Below are 21,143 nucleotides of genomic sequence, written 5' to 3' on the forward strand. Positions count from 1 at the left end.
CGAAGCCGGGCGGCACCGCCCCCCTGCCAGCACCTTGTCCGGGCAGGAGCCGCCCGGGAGCCCCCCGTGTGCCCACCCGGGAGCGGGGCCGGGAGCCCACGGGCTCTCCCTGCCTTTTCCGAGGAGCCCCTGTGTAAGTCACGGGGGGCGTCCCGTTCCTCGCATCCCCGCCGGTGGCCGGTGCGTGTCAGGGGAGCGCTGGTCCCACAGCCGGGTTTACAGCCCTTGCAGCGGGCGGGACGCGGCTCCTCCAGCCCCGGCCGCCCCCCGTTCACCGAGCCGCGCTGTTGGGTGCCCCGGCTGAGCGAGGGGCTGAGCCCCGACCGCTCGGTGACGGGGGAGCCCCCGGGGCCCGCAGGGGCAGCGCCACCGCCCCTCCGCCCGGCCCGTCCCCGCCCCGGCGCAGCCCGGCCCCCGCTCCTCCCCCGGCCTGCGCGGCCCGGCCGCTGCTCCGCCGGCTCCCCGCGCTGCCCGGGGCCCGCGGCCCTTCCCGGCGGCCCGGCCTGGGGCGGGGGCGGCGGCGTCCCGAGCATCCCGCAGGTGAGCGGGGAAGGCGGGCGGGGGCGGCGGGACCGTGCGGGGGGAGCGAGGGCGGCCGGGCCCGGGATGATGCAGCAGCAGCAGCAGCGGCCGCGGGGCTCCGGGATCCCCGGCTTTGGGGCGGCCCTGCAGCCCCCCAGGGCCCGGTGCGTTCCCCGGGGCGACCTTTTGGGGGTTTGGAGGTTTCTGTTCAGCCTCCCTCGTGCTGAACAGCTGTAGCGGCTGTCAGGAGGGGGTTTGTGTTTTGGGGGTCTGCTGCGCTCGAGGAGCGACACAGCGAGGAAAGGGGGGGAGTTACCGGAGGTGTTTTTTGCCTAAAAGCTAAATCTCCGGGTGAGCCGTTGTGTTGTGACCTCCTGTAACAAATCAGTGTTCAGACCTGCTCTGCTTTGCCTGTTCCACATAAACCTTCTGGCTTTCCCCTGCAAACGTTCAGCAGCGAGTCAGAAGCACCTCCTTTCTGCTTCTGCCTTGTCAGTGGGGCAGTTCAGTAAGTATTTCTTTCTTTAGTATCTCAAGCGTAAAATGTCGCTGAGAACAGCTGCAGATATTCCGTTCTCTTGGTGGGTTATGCAAGACCAGACCTGGTAGTTTGTTTTGTGGATGAGCAGTGCAAAGATCTCTTTTGTTTGTGCAGTTACTCCACACACTCTCAGCCTGCATGGATCTGAAACTCTTGGTAGCTTGGCTCTAGCTTTGGTACAAAACCACACAGTTGTTTTATGCAAAAAAACCCCCAAAAAACCCAAACCAAGAAATGTGTTCCTGTAGAAGGCAGAGACGCTGGGTTTGGCAGCAGTTTAGCAACTGAAAGTAGGTTGCAGTTACGGCGGAATTGTTCTGACATGTTCGTGTACTGTTCCTCCACAGTGGTGCTTGAGAAAGACAGGCTGAGGGACTTGTTTTAGGGTAACTTCTTTTCCCATCATCTGCAGTACGTTTTGACAGGCACAGTTCAGCTCTCTGGCAGTGCTTTCATGAAATTCCTGGTTTCTTGCGCAGCATCAGAGCTGTGTGTGCCAGCTAAAGCTGGTAGGGCAGAGTCGTGAGAAGCAGAGATTAAATATTTCCTGCCGAGCAGTCACAACTCCAACCTTTTTCTGATGTGTGCTGTCAGGGCTGAGAGGCAAAAATGAGGTTTTTTCTCTGTTTTGTTAAAAAGGAAAAGCCCTGTGTGGGAACATCAGCACCCCAGTGCTGGAAAGTCTAAAGGCATGGTTTTAATTTTGAGGAGAAGGGTGGTCCCGAGGAGAGCACTGAAACCATCCACATCCACAAGACTGAATTAACACCGTGTGCTCCAGAACTGGTTCCTAGTTTGCTTAAGCTGGTGAAGATAAGGGATCTGGAATTAATTTTAAACCAGTATTTTGTTCACTAGATTTTCTGGGAAACATCTGGGAAAGAGACAAGAAATCAAGGAAGGTGAAATAGCAAACGTGGCATTGATACTTTTTTTTTTTTAATTGGACCAGCTAATGCATTTGGGAAAATGGGGTCGGGTTTGATGAAGGGACTCAGAGCCTGAAATGTCCCAGTTTTATGTGTTAGTCAAAGCTACTGTGCTCTTGTCACTTGTCTTTTCAATCAACATGTGTTACGTGGTGCTGTTTTCCTTCTCTGGGAAGCTGCATGGAATTGCTTCATTGTTTGTAAAGCATCTCTTGACAGGTTACAGAGATCCAGGTCAGCACCACTGTGGTGTTTTCTACCATGCACATATGATTTCTTCCCCCTCCAGTTTTGCTTTGCTCCTCCTGTCAGTTCATTCAGTTCTGTAGAGTGCTGGGAAAACATTGTAAAATTATGCTTGAGGTTTGTCTTCTGCCGAGGCAAGGTGCTAGGCAAGCTTTTCCACTCCCAGCTAAGTGTTGCTGCAATGGCTTATTCGTATATCTCTTTTTTTTTTTTCCTTCCTCGTCAGTGATTCAGACCAGATAACACTGGGAATTATTTCAAATGTCCTCAAAATGTGAAAAAAACGGTGTAGCAGCCCTGGAGTCATTAACATCAAGTTCATCAGATTTTTCCATTTCTTTCTTGCAGTAATGTGGCCTTTTCATATCTGCTTCATTTCCAGCCAACAGTAATATTTTTGATCTTGGTCTGTGCTATTAATACCGCTTGTCTTCTTTTTTATTTTTTTTTTAACAGCCATGAGTGAGGTTATTTAAGTTACGCTTAAGAAACACAAAGTCCTTTCTTTTTTTTTTATATAGCTGCACGTTACTCAGACATGTTTAAAGTCTTTTACATACCCATGGACCACCATGAAAGTGTTTATTGTGCTCATAAGCACACAGCAATGAAATCCTCAGTTCTTGTCGTGCTTGCACATATGAGCCAGGTGGAACAGTGTGTTGTTATGTTTTGCACAGTCTCAGAGTTATGTGGCTCATACTGCTGAAAATCTACCTATCAAATGGTAAATTCCTCAGAGACTGTAGCCTGGTTATTGCTGTTACAGTTCATTTAAGTTTATTTCCCTCTTGCCCAGCTTCATTTAGAACTAATCATATTTTTAGTGTTTGATAAAGGAGTGTGACAGCGAAGTGTTAGATTGAGATCAGCTGGAAGACACCACAGGCTCCATACTGGTGTCTTGGGCTGCAGTGCCCTTTCACTTTTCACCTGAGTTTCATGCAAAGGAGCTAATTAGATTTGTTTCTTTGCAGCTGAAGCTGTGCCTGTGTGCCAGCACCTCCCTGCACTTCTGAAGGCACATTCCATGACACGGATTATTGGCTTTATTTGTGTGTTTCCCTCTCCTCCCCATTGCCTTGTTCGCTTCAATGCAGCCACTCAGCAGTGGGGCCAGACTGTGCCAGCTCATATGAATGGCTCCAGATTTGGATTTGTTTCAAACTCTGAACCTTAAAGGTGGATATGTAACCTCTAATATGCAAAACATGCCCATGTATCTTCTTACAGTCTGTGAGAGCAAACCTGACGTGTAGGTAAAAGGAACTATCCTTTCTTGTCCTAGGGAAACACCCACTTGTGTGAGCGTTGGTGAAAATGGGGGATACACGAGACATCTGTCCTCACCTGGATTCCATAGGAGAGGTGACCAGGGATGACCTGCTGCTCAAATCCAAGGTACAGGGTGTTATGATTGTTGGTCCTTTCCCTTTTAGCTGTTGTGCATGGGTTTGCATGTTTGCTTTTTGAAGAAAATGTTGCCTGTCTCCAGAGAGAGGCAAAAACTCTCCTTCCCACTCTGGTCTACCCTGCACATGTCCCATAAAGCCAACCTTTATGACCCCACCTGATCTATTTCTCACTGTCATCCTGCTTAAATGTGTCACTTAGCTAAAGTGCTGCAAATTGTATATGTTTGATTGGGAGTGTGGTATTAAGGAATGAAATACTGTGAGCTGCAGGTTGGCAAGGGCTGTCTCACAGAGAAGTTTCCAACTCTTAAAGGACTCAGTTACTTAAAAACCAACCAAGCAAACAATCCTTCTTTTGTTATGAATATGCAGGGAACTTGCCAGTCTTGTGGAGCTGTGGGACCAAACCTCTGGGCTTGTCTTCAGGTAAAAATGGCTTCTTGTTTGTGTACATGATGTGGTGGAACTTCACTTGAATAGTAGGAAGCAAAGAGGGGGTTGACAGTGGAACTATCTATGGTTTTTGATGGATTCCAAGGAGGAGACTCCCTAGATGAAAGGGCAATGCTGTCAGAATCTGCCAAGATGTAACAGTTCACTCCTTGTAGGGAGTAGGAATTCCCAGTAGGAATGAATAAAATGCCTAATGTTGACTGTGAGCTGCCTCTGCTGGCACCTGTGAAGGGGCTGCAGGGTGACACCTTGGCAGATGTTGCTCAGGGCAGTGAGGAGGGAGGGAGTGCCACGGGACATGTGGGTGGGAAGGGGCAGTTTATTTCTACACTGGAATCCCCAGGAGGTTTGAGTCTGCTCAGAGGAGCTGCCTGTTGGAGCAATGACTTTGAAACAGAGCCTTTACCTGCGTGCAAACCTGGTTCTAGGTTTCCTTTCTTAAATCACTTCTAAATTCCCATGAATTCTAAATTTCCATCTTGTTCTGGGCCCTGAATAAAAAGCAGGTTAGAAAACTGCCAAGATAATTCTGACGTTGCTGCTGCTGCTGGTGGGACTGGAGTTGCAGACTGTTTTGTGAAGGCTCTAATTTGATGTGCCTGTTGTGTTTTGGCTCTTTTCCCTCTCCAGACTGGTTGTCCTTATGTTGGTTGTGGGGAGTCCTTTGCTGACCACAGCACACTTCATGCACAGGTGAGCTTTCCTCTGTCACCCGCGTTTAGACAAGACACAGTTGGATTTTCCCCCATTCCTTGCTCTGGTAGTCCCGTGCTTCAAACTGCACCAGCTGTCAGGGGAGACCCCCTCATTTCATCCTTTTTAATTCTTAGGCCAAAAAGCACAACCTGACGGTGAATCTGACCACGTTCCGCGTGTGGTGCTACGCCTGTGAGAAGGAGGTGTTCCTGGAGCAGAGGCTGGCAGCACACCCACCCTCCCCCCCAGCCAAGTTCACTGAACAGGTGGGTCTGTGTCACACAGGGCCAGGGTTGAATGCTTGGCAGGGCTTTTGTTTGCCTGGTGTAAAATTAGCCAAGTGGTTTCTGCTGTTGTGCGGGTTTTGTTGTCACAGGAACTCTTTCACTGAAAGCAGCCAGAGGATCAGTAGCCCTTCCTTATGGGGTCTCCCAGCAAAAAGACTTCCAGATGACTTGGGGGTGGGAACTAGATGATTTTTAAGGTCCCTTCCAACCCACACCATTCTATGATCCTGTGATTCTATGACTTAAATATCTATTCTGACTTTGTTTTTAACCTTTCCTTGCCTCTTCCATGGGGTGTCTGCATCTGGGAGGAACCACTGCAGCTGTGCCATCTTCATTTTCAGTGCATGGCCCATGGGAGTTTGAGCTGTCAGACCAGAAACACACGTACTTGTGACACTGCTGCTCGTTCCTGATGCCTCTTATCCTGTGTACTGGAAGCAGTAATAATACTATTTCCACTTCCTCCTGGCATTAGTGAGAAGGGTAGACAGTGCAACTGGTTCTTCTCTCTCCACATTGCTTTTCTTAAAGGCTGGCTCCATTTATGTGTAAGATAATATCTCTCACAGCTCATCATTCATTTCTCTCACTGAGACTTACTTCTCTGTCTTTAATCTAGGATTCTCCTTTGCCTGCTCACCCTCTGAAAGCTGTTCCAATTGCAGTGGCTGATGAAGGCGAATCTGAATCAGAGGATGATGATTTGAAACCAAGAGGTAACTTTGCATCACATGGATGAAAGGGCTGGGAGGGCAACTCTGCAATCTCTAGGACCTGCACTGGGAGGTTCCTGGGAGCAGAGTGTGGAGACTGTTTAGAAAGGGCTGGATTCCCTGTCCTTTGGGGAGGAATATAGAAAGCAGCATGTCTGGAAAGTGATTCATCCCTCTCTTGTTTGTGCTTTAGGCCTTACTGGAATGAAAAATCTTGGGAACTCCTGCTACATGAATGCAGCACTTCAGGCTCTCTCTAACTGGTAGGCGTGAGGGCCTTCAGTGGCATCCTTCACTAAATACCAAAAGTGTCACCTCTGATCTGAGACCTTCATGAGTCTTGCAAAGAGAGATCAGCCAGGCTAAGGGCAGAAAAAAATAGTGTTTGTTTAAGGGCAGAAGTGTTACAGCAGGAAATTGCTTGAAGTAAAATTTCATCATTTCTGTCGCAACAGAAAGTATTTATCTCGTGAAAAGCCATGTCACATCTCTTTATTCTCCCCAGTGATATCATTCTAACAACCCATATCCTAAAATATTCTTTAGCCATCCTGCTGAGGACTTAATTCCAGGACATCATCTCTGTGCTGGGAACAGGTTCACATCAGCCTTTTCCATTTGTTTCAAGTTAGAACTCAGCTCTGCATCTGGAATCACTTCTTCCCTTGATTTAGAAGCAGTATCTTAAGCATGCTTTTGATAGAAGGCCTGCATTTAAATTTTAGTAAACCCTTAAGTAGAAGCAGAGGAGAAATTTCTTAATCCTTCTCTTCCATCTCTTGTAGCCCACCTCTCACACAGTTTTTCCTGGAATGTGGTGGACTGGTCCGTACAGATAAGAAACCTGCACTGTGCAAAAGTTACCAGAAGTTGGTGTCTGAGGTTTGGCACAAGAAACGGTGAGTGGTCACCTCTAATCTATTCTGGCCAGGCTTCATAGATGTGTTAGTTCTGAGGTCTGGATGGAAGAAGTGATACAGAGATTTTTACTGAAGAGAGTGGAAAATGCAGGTGACAGTTTGGCAAATGTTTGCTACTGGTTCAAATTTAGACCATTTCAAAGGACAGTGCAAAATTATGCAGCTCTGTTAAAACCTGAAGATATCTGCTCTGTGCAATCAATTAAAAACCATCAAACTAGGAATTTAAATGGCATTTGCATGTTTGCCTCATGTTTGTTTTTAACAAGGCCTAAGTAGGATACAGAACAAAAGTGAACTGTGTCTTTTTGGAGGAGGAGGCTGTAGCCTGTGAAGCAGTATCATGTCATTTTGATCTTGGTTTGATTCACCCCGTTTTCTGGGTGGTCAGCCCACCCAGATTTTGAGCCAGACATGGTGCTGCAGAATCCAACCAAGAAACTCTAATTGCCAAACCCTGCTCTGGAAAGAATCAGCTGAGAGCATTCAAAGTGTGGACAGAGCTGTAAGTGAAATGTGCTCTGGGGAGGAGTCTCTCTGGAAGGACAGACTGAAATGGCTGCGAGGTGTTTTCTGTCTCTTGGTGTGTTTGTCATCCAGCTAATGCAGAAATCTGTGCCCAGGTTTTGCAGGTGCATAATTATCTTTTGTTCTCTTTAACTGATTACCACACCCTCTGCTATGGCCTATTAGACAGACTGGCTCCAGGCCCAATAAGCAAACTCTAACTCATTTCTTCTTTTTCCATGTCTAAACAGCCCGAGTTATGTTGTTCCAAGCAGTCTATCCCATGGAATTAAACTCGTCAACCCCATGTTCCGAGGCTATGCACAGCAGGTGGGGCCTGAAAAAACCCATGCCATTATTCCACAGATGGTGGGATTTTAATTCCTGCAGTGGTGGTGCTTGTGTTCAGAAGGAAGAGCTTGAGCTCAGGGGTCATGGCCTTTTTGTATCAGTGTCAGTGATTTTGTAGAGCACTGGGCTAGGATTTGAGAGACCTGGATTCTTGCTGGTTCCAAATCAGTTCATTTTCTTGTGTCAGCTTGCTCACCTCTGAAATGATGATGGTCAAATCCTTTATAAACAACTTTGAGGTCTATTGATACCTGCTATATAAGAATTTGGTATTATTTATTCACATCAGAGCTGAAAAACCTGGATAAATCTGTACTAAAAAGTCAAAGAAGTGAGGGTTCTATATTCTTTTTCTGGGGAATCACAGCAAACTAAATCTTATATAAAGATAGTATCTTTTTTTTTTCTTTGAAGTCTTTATCAGTGTAGCTGCTCTGTTTGTTCTTTGGAATCAAATGTAAACAAAAAACTATGATTCAAAAATTTGCAAGAGAAGTGACAGTACATCTAAACCATGATAGTGACAAGAAATCAAAACAGAGGATAAAAATAATGATTAATGAAAGAACTTCTATATCTGTCTTTGATGTGAAGTACATTGGCTTGGAAAACTCTCATCTCTAAAGAGATAAAATTGAAGGCAGGGCAGGCTAAAAGCCAAACTTCATAAAATAACAGAAACATCATAATTAACTCTCTGGAGTTGTCAAAATACCAAGTTGCTTTCCAGCAGCTCCTTTGAAGCCAACCTATCAGCTCTTTTACCATGTATTATGAATGTAGGAGCTTGCACCTGGATTGTATAGCCTTGGTTCCATTCCTCCTTTATTAAAGATTTTAATCTGCCCTCTCTAAGAGATGGATTACCCTGAGCAGAAGTGAGTGTTCATAAAATTTATTTGTGGGTGCTTGTCTGTTCTCCAGGGCTTCCTGTTTTCATCAGGTTTCTCCTTGTCTCTTGCCTCTTATCAGTGGCAAACCCCTGACAAATAAGCTCCTGGTTTGCAGGCTGCTCTCTGGCTTTTCAATGTCTTTCAGCTGAAGATATTCAGATAAAAAAAAATTGGGCCTTTTATTATTTAGGAGTTAATAGAATTTCTGTTGCAGAGGGAGGCCTTTTGGTATGTGGCCATGGCCCTCTCTCTGCTTTAGCAGAGCTGCAGAGCTGGTTGACCTTTGTGGGCAGTGTGGGAATAGGCTGAGAGTGGAGCCCCTCTTTGCCCCCCCCCTCATTTGCCCCATTTCTGGCTGGATACTGACATGGAATCACTCGGTTTTCAGGACACCCAGGAGTTCCTGCGGTGCCTGATGGATCAGCTCCACGAAGAACTGAAGGAACCAGTTGTTGCAGAGACGAGGGATTTGGATACCATTGACCAGGAGGACAAGCGGGAGGGGGACCGGAGCCCTTCGGAGGATGAATTCCTGTCTTGTGACTCCAGTAGTGACAGGGGGGAAGGAGAGGGACAAAGTCGGACCACAGGGAGCATGGGGAGTGGCTCCCTGGCAGAGACAGAGCTGTTGATCCAGGATGAAGCAGGGAGAGGGATCTCTGAGAAAGAGAGGATGAAGGACAGGAAGTTCTCCTGTGGCCACCGGCGCAGCAACTCGGAGCAGGTGGATGAGGATGCAGATGTTGACACTACCATGATGCCAGTTGATGGCAGAGCCTCACCTGAGATGCTGCCAGCTCCCCGTCCTGCCAGCCCGTGTAGGACACCAGGTACCTCTTCCAGTCAGGATATCTCTGAGAAAGATGTTACATCCTGCACAGGGACTGTGGTGGGGTGCAGTGGCAAACCACACATAATGTGACTGTTCCTTCTCTGGGTTTCAAAGGATTTTGTATGCAAGGTTTTCCTCAGTCCTGCCTTTGTCTATAAGCAAATACACTAGGTGAGCCAGAGAGGTGCTTAGCCAGGCCAAAGTGCTGTGAGCTGAGTAAAGGCACAGCATTGTCTTTACCTGCCTCTGCCAAACCTGCAAACACTGTATTTATGCCTTTTGAGAAAAAAGGCTTTTTATGTGTACGTTGCTTTATTTGATACTCTGGCCTGGGGAAATAATAGCTGTGGAAAGGGCATGGGAGAAGGTGTTTGCTAGTGTTGGACTGTGGGCTTTGGGGAGAGAAAAGGGAGAGGCACAGTTTGTGCATTTCTGTGTCTCGGGGAAAAGAAAAGAGCAGCAGTGTGGAGTCACCTCAAGCTGAACATACCCGATCTTTCAACGCTTCTTTATGTAAGAGCCTTACTCTGCCAGCTGGCACTGAAGGCAGCAATGCTGTTTGTGTGGATTAGGGCTACAGGAGCAAGCTGCAAAACCTAATTAGTCATCTAAGTGTGAAAAAATGGCGGGTTGTTTTGGGGGGTTTTTTAGTATGTGATTATTAGCTGTTCAGTATAGCTCTGTGTGCACTCTCACCCGTGCTCTGAGGGAGCTGTGTCTGCCAGCCTGTGCAAGCAGGACAGTTAACAGGCACTGAACTGTGCCTTTGGAAAAGATTCTGTGCTGGAATGCAGTGCTGGGCCGACACTGATGGCAGGTGGGGTTGCCTTTCATAACTGGGGTTTTCACCAGTGCCCTTTTCCCTCCCCGTTTTCCCAAGCAGAACCTGACAATGATGCCTACGTGCGCTGCTCCTCACGCCCCTGCAGTCCGGTTCATCACGAGATGCACTCCAAGCTCTCCAGCAGCCCTCCTCGCTCCAGTCCTGCCAGGATTGGACCTTCCTATGTCCTCAAGAAAGGTAATGCAAAGAGGGATTGCTGGGAGGCAAAGGGGGGGCACATAGAGGAGGAGGGGAGAGAAGGAATCCATTGTGATTCTTGATTAACAGATGTAAAAAGTGATGATTCCCCTGGACATCAGTGCGTTCTAAAATAGTATTTGGCAAAGACTACAGTAAACCTGCAGGTAAAGTCAAGCTCTGGGCACAACAGTGTTCTAGTTTGTTCTTACACTGGAGCCTGAAATGATCTCCATGCCTGGATCTGCTGCGTTTGTCATGAATAAAATGACTCTGAAGTCCCAGGCACAAGCTCTGTCCCTTCAGGGGAGTGGGGAGATGCATAAACATTTGTCTGCCAGACTTGAATTTCATAGCAAGTGGGGCCGAGGACCACTCGGTGTGTTACTGACAGAGCTTCCTGCCTCTTGCACAGCTTGGGCTCACAAGAATGGAATTAGGGCTGCAGGTGTCCCTGCAGTGCTGGGAGCACTGTCAGGCTGCAGAGTGGAGCCTGGCTTGTGTTGTTATCAAACCGGTCTCTTCATCCCACAGCAAACTGCAAATCAAAATCCCTCCACATTGCATAGCCTGCAAACACAATGGCATGTGCTTGTACCACTGTCCCTACAGCTGTTCCATGAGGACATTCTCTCTTCAGCTGTGTCCCAGCCCCTTGGCTGAGGTCAACACAGCCGCAGATGTTCTGCCTGGATGAAGAGCACTCTGACTCCGTGCACGTGTGTGTGGGAAGAGGGTTTGTTATTAAACAAAACTTTGCATTTGGCCAGTCCCTGTTGTGGAGAATCGTCACCAGTGCAAGAAACCTGGAGAACATGTGGCCAGAGGGGGGAAAAAAAAAAAGGACTAAGTACAGATACAGGTCAGAGGGGAGAGGAGGTAAAGTGCAAAGCTTAGAGCAAAATGTCGCAAGACTTAAAAGCAGGGACTGTCTGTGGCAGGGCCAGGCTTCTAAACATGTAAGAGGATGGAAACAGGATTTCCAGTAAGACAATTTCTGCCTCCTGAGAGCTGGCACGCTGCTCTTGGTTCAGTTGGCTGCCTCTCCCTTTCTTATACCACACACAGCAGCAGTGTCCTCCGTGTCCCTTTGCTACAGGCTCCACCATCTCCCTGTCATGCACGTGGGGTCTGAACATCAGGACAGTGCTTGTCTCATGTTCTTATGTGACTGTGTGACTCTAGAGAGACAGGAGACTGAGAGGGAGTTACTCCACAGTGGGGCTTCCTTGTCTTTCAGCCCAGATGCAGGCTTCTGGGAAAAAGAAGAAGGAACTCCGTTACCGCAGTGTGATTTCTGACATCTTCGACGGCTCCATCCTCAGCCTGGTGCAGTGCCTCACGTGCGACAGGGTGAGTCTCCTGGGCCCTGTCAGCCTCACAGCACAGCTTTCAAGCTTGTTGATCCCTTCCTAGGGAATGGTGTTGCTCTTTCCAAACCTGCAAAAATGGGGATGGGTGATGGCAGGGGCGGTGTGAGGACGTGTTTCTGTGTAGGGGTCTGTTTGCAGATCCATGTTACTGAGTTGGCCCAGAATATCAGATTCACATTAGGAAACTGAGTCCAGTGCTACAAAAGCCCTGACAGAAGTCAGTCTGCTGACAGCAGGGAAGAATAATTAGCCAGAGCAAGTTGCTCCTACTGCCAGCTCAGGTTTCGAGCCTAGACAAAATCCAAGCAGTGATAAAAGGTGATGAAGGTCGGGTCCCATCTCCATTACACACACGGGAAACCCAGACCTCTTCCTCTTGGATATTTTCAGGTTTCTACAACAGTGGAGACATTCCAGGACCTGTCACTCCCAATCCCAGGGAAGGAGGACTTGGCCAAGCTGCACTCTGCCATCTACCAAAACGTGCCAGCTAAGACAGGGGCATGTGGGGACAACTATGCCTCACAAGGCTGGATTGCTTTCATCATGGAGTATATCCGGAGGTGTGTTCCCTGTGCAGGACATCTTTTTTTCTGGGGTTTGCCCTGCAGTGCTGGAAGGCAGCTATCCCTAACCAGTGGCCACTTGGAACCATTCCTTGGAGGACAGCATGTGGCATCTTACAGGGCTTTGAGCCTTTTCATGTAAACCAGTTGTTACCATTGCTCTAGTTCTGTCACACACCTTGAGAGCTCTTGTGCAGCTGATCATCCCTCACTTCTGCCCTCCAGAGCAAATTAATTCCTGGTTTAGTTTTCCAAATCACTTCAGTTTGAGCAGTCACAGTAGGAACATCAGCTGAGAGCAGTCCTGCCTTCCCTTCTCCTCTGGGATGTAGGATGAGCTTAGGAAGGAAACCCATCATCCATTTGGGGTTTTGTACACCAAAGCATTCAGCTCTTTTAGGTATAACTCTTAATCACTTCTCCTCTGCAGGTTTGTGGTGTCCTGTATCCCTAGCTGGTTTTGGGGTCCCGTGGTGACACTGGAGGATTGCCTTGCTGCCTTTTTTGCAGCAGATGAGTTGAAGGGTGAGTTTTCTTCAGTGGGGTCTGACAGCCTGGAGAAGCATTTTGTGTGCATTTTGGAGGCGAATTAAAGCTCCAACAAATCCTGCCTTATTATGTCACTTAGAGAGTGGCAGTACCAAAAGTTGGCAGCTCAGCTTCTCTGTGCAGGACTGAGTTTTCCCACCTGCTCAGGAGTGGGAAATCTGGGTGAGAGTGTCCTCAGCAAGGAGCAGTCATAGCTGTTGGTTGGTCGAGTGCTGTGGTTACTTAGTTTCTTTGCTTTCTCCATCAACTTCTTAAGCTCTAGAGGACTCAATTTGCTGTTTGTGTGTTGTTGGTGGGCAGTTCCATACTTTCCTGCTAGTTGCATGCTCTTCTTGCCCACACTTATTGAGAGGAATTGTTTTGCTCTCCTCTCATCCTGGCTTCCCCAAGAGGCTCTTAACATGGTTTCTCTGCACTTGGTGGAAATGTAGCTGTGTCAGCCTTGTGTGCTCTGAGCAACTGTATAATGGCTCTCTTCTCTCTGTCTGCAGGGGACAACATGTACAGCTGTGAACGGTGTAAGAAGTAAGTTGGCATTATCTGTATGGTGTTGCTTTTCTGGAACTTTATTTCTCTGTATTGCTGTCAAATATTTTGCTGTGCCCTCTACCTGGACATCTCTTCTGCTGGAATTCAGGATTTGTCTTGGATTCCAAAGTGAGCAAGACCCAGCCTTGCCTTTTGGCATCCCTTTGCTTTAGAGGGTTCTCACAGCTCGTTTCTTTTCCTCCCTCAGGCTGCGGAATGGAGTGAAGTACTGCAAGGTCCTCCGGCTCCCAGAGGTGAGTGAAAGCACCTTGTTCTCTAGTTCTCTTTAGCAGCCCTGAGGAGGTGAGGAGGCCAGAGGTGGAACAAAACCAGCAGTTTGTTTTGATGGCAAAGTCCTGTATCTAGACCAGATGAGGCTTTCCCATTCTAAGCTGAGGAGCCAGCAGGAAGATCAGACACACAGAGATGTGCTGTGTTACCAGAACAGCCACAGTAACACTGGGCTTTGGTGTCCTCTGTCCTTGGTCTTTCAGATTCTCTGCATCCACTTGAAACGGTTCCGGCACGAGGTGATGTATTCCTTCAAGATCAACAGCCATGTCTCCTTCCCCTTGGAAGGGCTGGATCTGCGACCCTTCCTAGCCAAGGAATGTGTCTCCCAGATCACCACCTATGACCTCCTGTCAGTCATCTGTCACCACGGCACAGCAGGCAGTAAGTCCTTCTGCTGGGAGCACGGGCAGAGGAGCAGCAATGGGAGGAGTGTGCTCAGGACTAGCCAACACCTCTGCTGGGCTGAGGGGCAGTGTAAGGCCACCCCCCTCCATTCCCAGCCTTGTGCAGCCTCTGCCCTTTGCAAGTGAACCAAGCAACTTCTGACAGATCCCCTGCAGCTATTTCAGCCTCACTGTGGGCTTGGCTCAAACCCTTTCCCAGTGTTCAGTCTTGCTGAGAGGCTCTTACAAGGAAGGCAAATCAGGGTGACAGTGCCAGGCTCTGCTGCTCCTGCAGAGCTTGCCTGAACAGGAATTATCCTTTTTTTTTTTTTTTTGTGTGTCTGTCTCTCTGTTCTCTGCCAGCAGCTAATCCTGTTTGTGCTGCTGACATTATCCCAGGCCTGCCTTCTGTCTGCCCTGTGAATCCCAGCAGGGCTGTGTTCTCTGTTCCAGGTGGCCACTACATTGCCTACTGCCAGAACGTGATCAACGGCCAGTGGTACGAGTTCGATGACCAGTACGTCACCGAGGTGCACGAGACCGTGGTGCAGAATGCAGAGGCCTATGTCCTGTTCTACAGGTGAGCTGAGCCCTGGTTACAGAAGACCTAGAAATGCATTTCACAAACTCAAGTTTTCAGGAATTGTTTAATTTTCTCCTCCCCTCTCCAGGAAGAGCAGTGAGGAAGCCGTGCGAGAGCGCCAGAAGGTCGTGTCCCTGGCCAGCATGAAGGAGCACAGTTTGCTCCAGTTCTACATCTCTCGAGAGTGGCTCAATAAATTCAACACCTTTGCTGAGCCTGGGCCCATCACCAATCACACCTTTCTGTGCTCCCATGGAGGTAAGGCTGCTGGACCTGGGAGCAGTACCTCTTGGCTGTACCTTTGTTTCCTGGTGCATGAACAAATGCAGGAAAAAGCTCCAGCTGCCATCCTGATACAGGAGATGCTCCAGTGGGAGCCTCTTTGACAGAAACTCCAGCCTGCTCAGAGAGGGATGAGACATATACCCATTGTGCTGCTGGTCGGAGGCCTGGGGGGATGTTTAATGCTGGGAAACATCAGTTTTCAGTTCTCTGTGTTTAAAAACAAACCTGTAGAAAGCAGATAGGGCAGCATTCATCTGTGTTACCCTGTCAGCAAGGCTGGCCCTCAGGGTTTGTTTGGAGAACGGAGCTGATACTATGTCTGACTCTTCTGCTGCTTCATCAGTCATGCTGGGGAGCACTTGTGTTTGTAAATCTCTCACTGGAATTGAGGCACTTGATTAGAAATTGAGGCCGTGAATTGAGAAATGTCCACAGCTGATGAACTCTTGACTGTCTTCTATTAGCAAAGGGAGCAGATTCTGGAATCAGAGTTTTCAGAAAGGCAAATCTGCTTTTTTATTTGTGTCTATTTTACACAGCAGTGAGTTCCCTGATTAACTCTGCCTTTCCTCCACAGGGATCCCTCCTAATAAATACCATTACATCGATGATCTGGTTGTGATTCTGCCCCAAAACGTGTGGGAATATCTCTACAACAGGTGAATGTGACCATTTCATTCTTTCTCCCAGTATTTGGTAGAGTTTCCTGATCTAAGTCAGAATAAGCTGGATCAGTGCCTGTTCCAGAGCACTGGGTGGTCCTCAGTGGTTGAGTGAAGGCAGCTCTGCCCTCGGCTGCAGACGCACCTCGTTCACCAGTGTGTGGAGTAGTAAAACAATCCATGTCTGTAGGGTGCAGGGCTGGGAAGCATTTCCATTCTGCTGCAGCTCCCCATTCCCCTCTCTCCCTGTGCTCAGGTTTGGGGGTGGCCCTGCTGTGAACCATCTGTACGTGTGCTCCATTTGCCAAGTGGAGATCGAAGCGCTCGCCAAGCGCAGGAGGATCGAAATCGACACCTTCATCAAGGTTGGCATGGGAAGCATCTGGAAGGAAGGCAAAGGGTGGAGGGGGGAAATGGAGACCTGGAAAACCCCTGCCAGTTTTCCAGAACATGATCTACAGCACGGGCAGGAGGTTGGCCTGGGGGTTCCGCAGTGCTGGCAGCACAGGGGAAGGGCAGCTGGGACGTGAAATTCCTGTGCAGGCACGAAGTGTGAAACCATTCTTGTCTCTTGCCTGCTCTGGTGAGCAGGAACAGGGTGAGGAGGGAATTACGTGGGGTTCTGCTGGAGAATGGCAAAGCTGCCTTTGGGGAAGGGGCCCCTGAGATCTCAGGAGTGACTGAGTCCTTCCTGCATGTCTCTGTTCTCTGCTCTCCCAGCTGAACAAGGCTTTCCAGGCAGAGGAGTCTCCAAGTGTCATCTACTGTATCAGCATGCAGTGGTTCCGGGAGTGGGAAGCCTTTGTCAAGGGCAAGGATAACGGTAAGGATCAGAGAGCAGGGATCTGCCAGGGGTGAGGGGTGGAATGGAAATGAGTCCATTTGTTGGGTCCCGGGTGAGCACTGCCCTGGCTGCGGTGACGAGGCTGAGCAGAGTTCAGACACCAGCCCTCCTGACTGCCTGCAGGTTCCCAGAAATGACAAGAGAACCAGCTCAGGAAAGAAGCTGGATCTGGAGGCAATGAGGAAAGCAGGTGGTTTCTGACATGTTTGTTCTCCCACAGAGCCTCCTGGACCCATTGACAACACCAAGATTGCCCTCACAAAACCGGGTGGGCACGTGCAAGTCAAGCAGGGTAAGGATTGTGCTTCTGCCTTGTAGTGTTCCTGAAGGTGGAGGAGACTGTTCCACTGGATCTGGGGGTCCATAATGAAGCAGTCACAGAGGAAGATGGTGTTGCAGAGAATGACAGTTCTCTGCCCAACCCCATTCTGCCTACCTGAGCCAGTTCTCCAGTGGCAGCTCTTCCATGACCAGCTTGGTGCTGTGGCTGGTTCCTGCAGCTCCCCAGCTCCTGCCTTGCTGCTCCCCAGGCCCCTTCCACCATTCCTCTTTGTGTTGTAGCTTGGATCCTGTGTTGCTTTGGACTTGGTCTTTACTCAGCATCTGCTGCGGTGCAGCTTCTGAAGTAAAATCAGCCTCATGCTGTGCCCGGGGAGGTTTAGATTGGATATTGGGAAAAATTTCTTCATGGAAAAGGTGATCAAGGTTTGGAACAGGCTGCCCAGGGCAGAGATAGAGTCGCCATCCCTGGAGGGATTTAAAAGACATGCAGATGTGGTGACTGGGGATGTGGATTAGTGATGGACACACTGGAGCCCTGATGTGCTTCCAGGAGGTGGCACTGTGGGGGCTGCAGCTGTACAGGGTCAGCGGGGTGGGGGCTTTGGTAGGGACCACCAGTGCCTCCTCTTTGTGGGGTGAGCTGTGCAGGGGAGGTGGTTGGAGAGAACGTCCTCGCGTTGTGGTGCCTCATCTTTTTCCTGCTGGATTAGTGCTGTTGTCCCTTCCAGGCGCTGACTACGGGCAGATTTCCGAGGAGACGTGGGTTTATTTAAGCACACTGTATGGAGGGGGCCCAGAGATTGCCATCAGACAGAACGTGGCCCAGGTCCAAGAGCTGGAGAACCACCACGGGGAGCAGAAGATCGAAGCGGAGACGCGCGCGGTGTGACCCGGGTGGGACTGGGGCAGGGAAGGCACAGACACCTCTGTGTGGGGGTGGAGGGCTGGGGAGTCCTGAGGGGTCAAACCTCTTCTTGTCTGGTACTCGAAGGTGTGTGCAGCTCCCCCCAAACTCCTGGGGCAGGCAGGCTTCCTCCTCATCCTTTCAACGTGGCTTTGGGCACAGGGTGGTGCTGGGATGGACTGGGAGAAGGCTCTAACTCACCTCTGGATGAAGCCATGATACGAGGCTGCAGCCACACTTCACGAGGGTTGTCCTGACCCGAGCCCTCCCCCTTTCCTTTGCTTACAAGAAGCCAGCACTCCCAGCTCGTCCCCAGTGCACCGATCTCTGCTCCTGTGCAGGTTTTGCTTTTGGCACTTTTCTTTTTAACTCAAATGTATGAAGACAATGAAATGTTATTTATGTTTCCAGCGGGCAGTGTTGCAACCAGAGAAACCTGTTGTTTGAGGCTGAGGAAAGCCACACACTCTCCCTGGGGTTTTGTGCTGGTGGTGCACAGCTGTCACAACTTCCTAGTTTTTGCTCTTTATCGAATTCTTGCGAATTCGGTTGCAACCAACTAAAAAATTTGGAAAGAGGCTGTTCCTTTCTCCTCTCACTCCTAAAACCTCACCTTCATGGTCCTGCAGAATTTTATTTTCTCCTTCTGTCTCATTTCACCTGTTCAGCACAGTTTCAGAGAACAGAGCTGGAAGGTGAGTCCTCCTTCCCACTGCACTCTTCCTGCTGAAGCTCCTGGCACTGTGGAGCTGTGGGCTGCAGCCTTTGGGTGTGCAGCTCACGGGGTGGTATCAGGAAGGCTGGGCTGGGCTGGGACACAGCACAGCTCTGATGCAGATTTTGGAACTCCTTGCTCCTGACCCTGCCATAAGCTGTGTCTCCACATCTGTCACGACAAGCAGAGGGGTGGGAAGGCTGAGGAAGGGCTCCTCTGTTCCCACAGAGCCCATTCTGAGGGGTCACCCTTGGCTGGGCAGGGCCCAGGCTGGGGAAGCAGCTTTTTAGGAATGAGCTGCTTCCTGCTAACGCACTCCCACCTGTGTGCTGAGGTCATTCCAGGTGTCCTTTGTGTATACAGTGGCTCACTTAATGAATTTGCTCCCCCATCTATGGCCACCAGTACAGCCAAGGGGCAGCTGATGGAGGCAGTGGAGACAGGAATGAAGGCAAAATAGGCCAAACCCCACTTTTCTCAGCAGAGCTACTCTTAAAAATATTTTCATTCATCTTGTAAGGCAGAAAGGCAAGAGTTAAATCTTTGCAAGGCTTTGAGTGAGGTTTAGTGGAGGCAGAGAAGGAAGAGGTGCCTCCCATGGCCTGAGGAACCAAACTGTGCTGGATGATTGCACAGCATCCAGTCTGGCCTTAGTGGTGCCAGACTCCATGTGGGGCTGGGACCTCCCAAGCTCCTCACCTGAAAAAGAGAGGGAGGGAGAGGGAGAGAAAGGCTGCTCTTTGACTTAGAGATAGAAGGGGGTAGGACAGGAGAACTTCAGAAGAAAAATGTGGCCTTCAGATTATTTATTCCTTTTTTTTTAGATCAAATGTTTGCTGCAAACAGCAGCTTCTTTACAAACTGTCTGTAAACGGTTCAGCATGTTAATTTTACAATCCTGTTTATGGGATGCTTGTATAGACCCAGACAGGCCCGAGGGGGAGGTCAGAGAATGAGCCACTGTTGGGATTCTCATTGTTCCAAGCTGTCTTTGTTCCCCACTGCAGCAGCCCTGGGATGTGCTGCAGAGCCTGCAGGGCTGCATGTCCGTGTTGTCCGTGTGTCCGGAGGGTGCTGTACAGACTGTAACAACACTCCTGTGCTTAAGTGTTAGACCTTGTGCTGAAAATGTGGTACAATAAATACATGTGCATTCAACACGCTGGGGCCTGCCTTGTCTGGTGAGAGGGACTGACACAGCTCCAGAGAGCCTGGAGTGGGGGCAAGGGAGAAAAATTAAAGAAGAAAAATTAAAATCCAAAATTCCTGCTGCCCAGAGGTCATGTGGGTTCTTCTGGGTACAATGAGCTTCAGTAGCCTGAGGCTAGTAAATCATCCTGTGCTGGTTCAGAGGGTACCTGCCCCTTCAGTCTCTGCTTACAGGCCTCCCTTCACCTTTCATTTACCCCATTTCACCTGAGTGTGCCTCAGAAAGCCTGGGGGCTCTAGAAGCACATGTTCATGACCATCATTACTATTCTGGAAGTAACTTGCAAGGGAAGGAGTTTCATTCAGCTGTTCTAGGATTCTACAAGAGTTTCCTGTCACTGTTTTGTGGCTGAGATGTCCCTGCTGATACCATTCCCCTTCCTTGGTAACACACATCAGCAGCTTTGGCACCGAGGCCCCAGGGAATGCCAGGCTCTCACCCCTGAGAATTAACAGAGTTTCTAAAGCAGCCCGAGGGGCTGGAGGAGCAGGAGTTCCCTGCCCAAGTGGTGAGTGACACAGCCTCAGCTGGAGCCTGAAATGTCTGAAGAAGCAGAGCTCGAGCTGGGTTAACAAGAACATGGAGCTTGTTCTTGAGCAGTGTGGAATCAACTGTCGAACCCTGCATCTCACAACCAAATCTGTCACCTGAGCAACTGCTGAACTGCTCCAAACCTTCCTGGAGACACCAAACACCCTCCCACAGAGGGGACTGGTTACAGTCCAAACAGCTCTAGGGCTGCCATAACTGTACTGCATATTACCCTCTGCCTGTTCCAGCACTCAAGGGTCAGTTCTGCATCCAGATTCCATCTGAAATCCCACTGCAGCCTTGAATTCCTCCAGCTCCACTGGAGAAAGCTCTGGCATTTCTGAGCACGTCTCAGGTGCAGCTCTGAGATAAATGCTGAGCTCTTATCAGTTCTTTTTGCAAATAATTTTCCCCTTATTTAATGAGGTCCCTTGCTAATTGCAAAAAAGAGGAGATGAAAGAACTGCCCGTGCCTTGGACTGATGGAGCAAATCCCAGATTATCTGCTCCCTCCCCGCAGGCCCCTGGGAGTGCCAGTTCAGTTCACAGGTGCTGCTCCTCTTCCCCATGAGCAGAACGGAGCAGTGACAGGTGACAAACCCTCTGCCACGCCTGCCCCACACTCCCCCCTGTCCTGCCTCAGCCCGTGGGAAGGGGAATTGGCTCTTCCTCTGGAGATGCAGCACCCACACAGCTGCAGTTTCACCTGCTTGAGCCCATCAGGCCACACCTTGCTGGGTGGGACCTCCCCACCCTCCCCCACGGCCACAGCACACCCACCCAGTGCACACCCAGCCCCTGCACCCCCATCAGTGACAGCCCAGACACAAAAACCTCATTTCATTTTCTTCTCCCTTATTGCTCAGCTTGGCTTCCGCCCCCCAGCCCTCACTCACCCCTTGGGTTGTGCTGTTTCTATTTAAAGTCAGCAATGCTGATTCTGGGAAAGATAAATCCAAGTCAGAGCCAGAGGGACACCCCCTCCTATTCATTATTGCCCAAACCCACAAAGACCAGCAGCCTGTCACAAACAGCCCCGATCTGTCCTGATCTGACAAGGGTGTTAATTAGTGCTGGCAAAGAACAACTGAAATCCTGCTTTAAA

The 21,143-nt window shown here is 49.6% G+C and overlaps 1 protein-coding gene across 5 annotated transcripts; it reads left to right on the top strand.

Moving 5' to 3' along the window:
• The first annotated feature begins 11 nt into the window (after positions 1–11).
• USP20 (ubiquitin specific peptidase 20) lies at positions 12–19,457 on the top strand. 5 transcript variants are annotated; one of them, XM_027687840.1, is made up of 24 exons: positions 12–133; positions 3,527–3,639; positions 4,026–4,079; positions 4,737–4,799; positions 4,937–5,068; positions 5,712–5,808; positions 5,999–6,068; positions 6,591–6,704; positions 7,484–7,562; positions 8,865–9,306; positions 10,192–10,329; positions 11,570–11,682; positions 12,093–12,265; positions 12,699–12,793; positions 13,309–13,342; positions 13,554–13,599; positions 13,840–14,020; positions 14,476–14,602; positions 14,694–14,863; positions 15,468–15,549; positions 15,809–15,917; positions 16,273–16,375; positions 16,617–16,688; positions 17,407–19,457. In XM_027687840.1, the coding sequence occupies exons 2-24, from the start codon at positions 3,559–3,561 to the stop codon at positions 17,565–17,567; spliced, it is 2,736 nt and encodes a 911-aa protein (XP_027543641.1). In that variant the 5' UTR covers positions 12–133; positions 3,527–3,558; the 3' UTR covers positions 17,568–19,457. The 5 variants fall into 5 exon arrangements, with proteins under 5 accessions (XP_027543641.1, XP_027543639.1, XP_027543640.1 ...); XM_027687838.1 differs by having other exon boundaries at positions 92–180; XM_027687839.1 differs by lacking the exon at positions 12–133 and adding an exon at positions 458–540.
• The last annotated feature ends 1,686 nt before the right edge of the window (positions 19,458–21,143 follow it).

This window comes from Neopelma chrysocephalum, unplaced genomic scaffold (assembly GCF_003984885.1).
Source record: "Neopelma chrysocephalum unplaced genomic scaffold, ASM398488v2 Primary Assembly neopelma1_74, whole genome shotgun sequence".
Classification (NCBI taxonomy): domain Eukaryota; kingdom Metazoa; phylum Chordata; class Aves; order Passeriformes; family Pipridae; genus Neopelma; species Neopelma chrysocephalum.

What these genes read in the sequence shown, in the direction of transcription:
- USP20 (XM_027687840.1), top strand. Translation starts at nt 3,559, where the DNA reads ATGGGGGATACACGAGACATCTGTCCTCACCTGGATTCCATAGGAGAG. An exon ending in ACCTGCTGCTCAAATCCAAG is followed by an intron (nt 3,640 to 4,025) that starts GTACAGGGTGTT and finishes ATGAATATGCAG; the next exon opens with GGAACTTGCCAGTCTTGTGG. An exon ending in ATCATGGAGTATATCCGGAG is followed by an intron (nt 12,266 to 12,698) that starts GTGTGTTCCCTG and finishes TCTCCTCTGCAG; the next exon opens with GTTTGTGGTGTCCTGTATCC.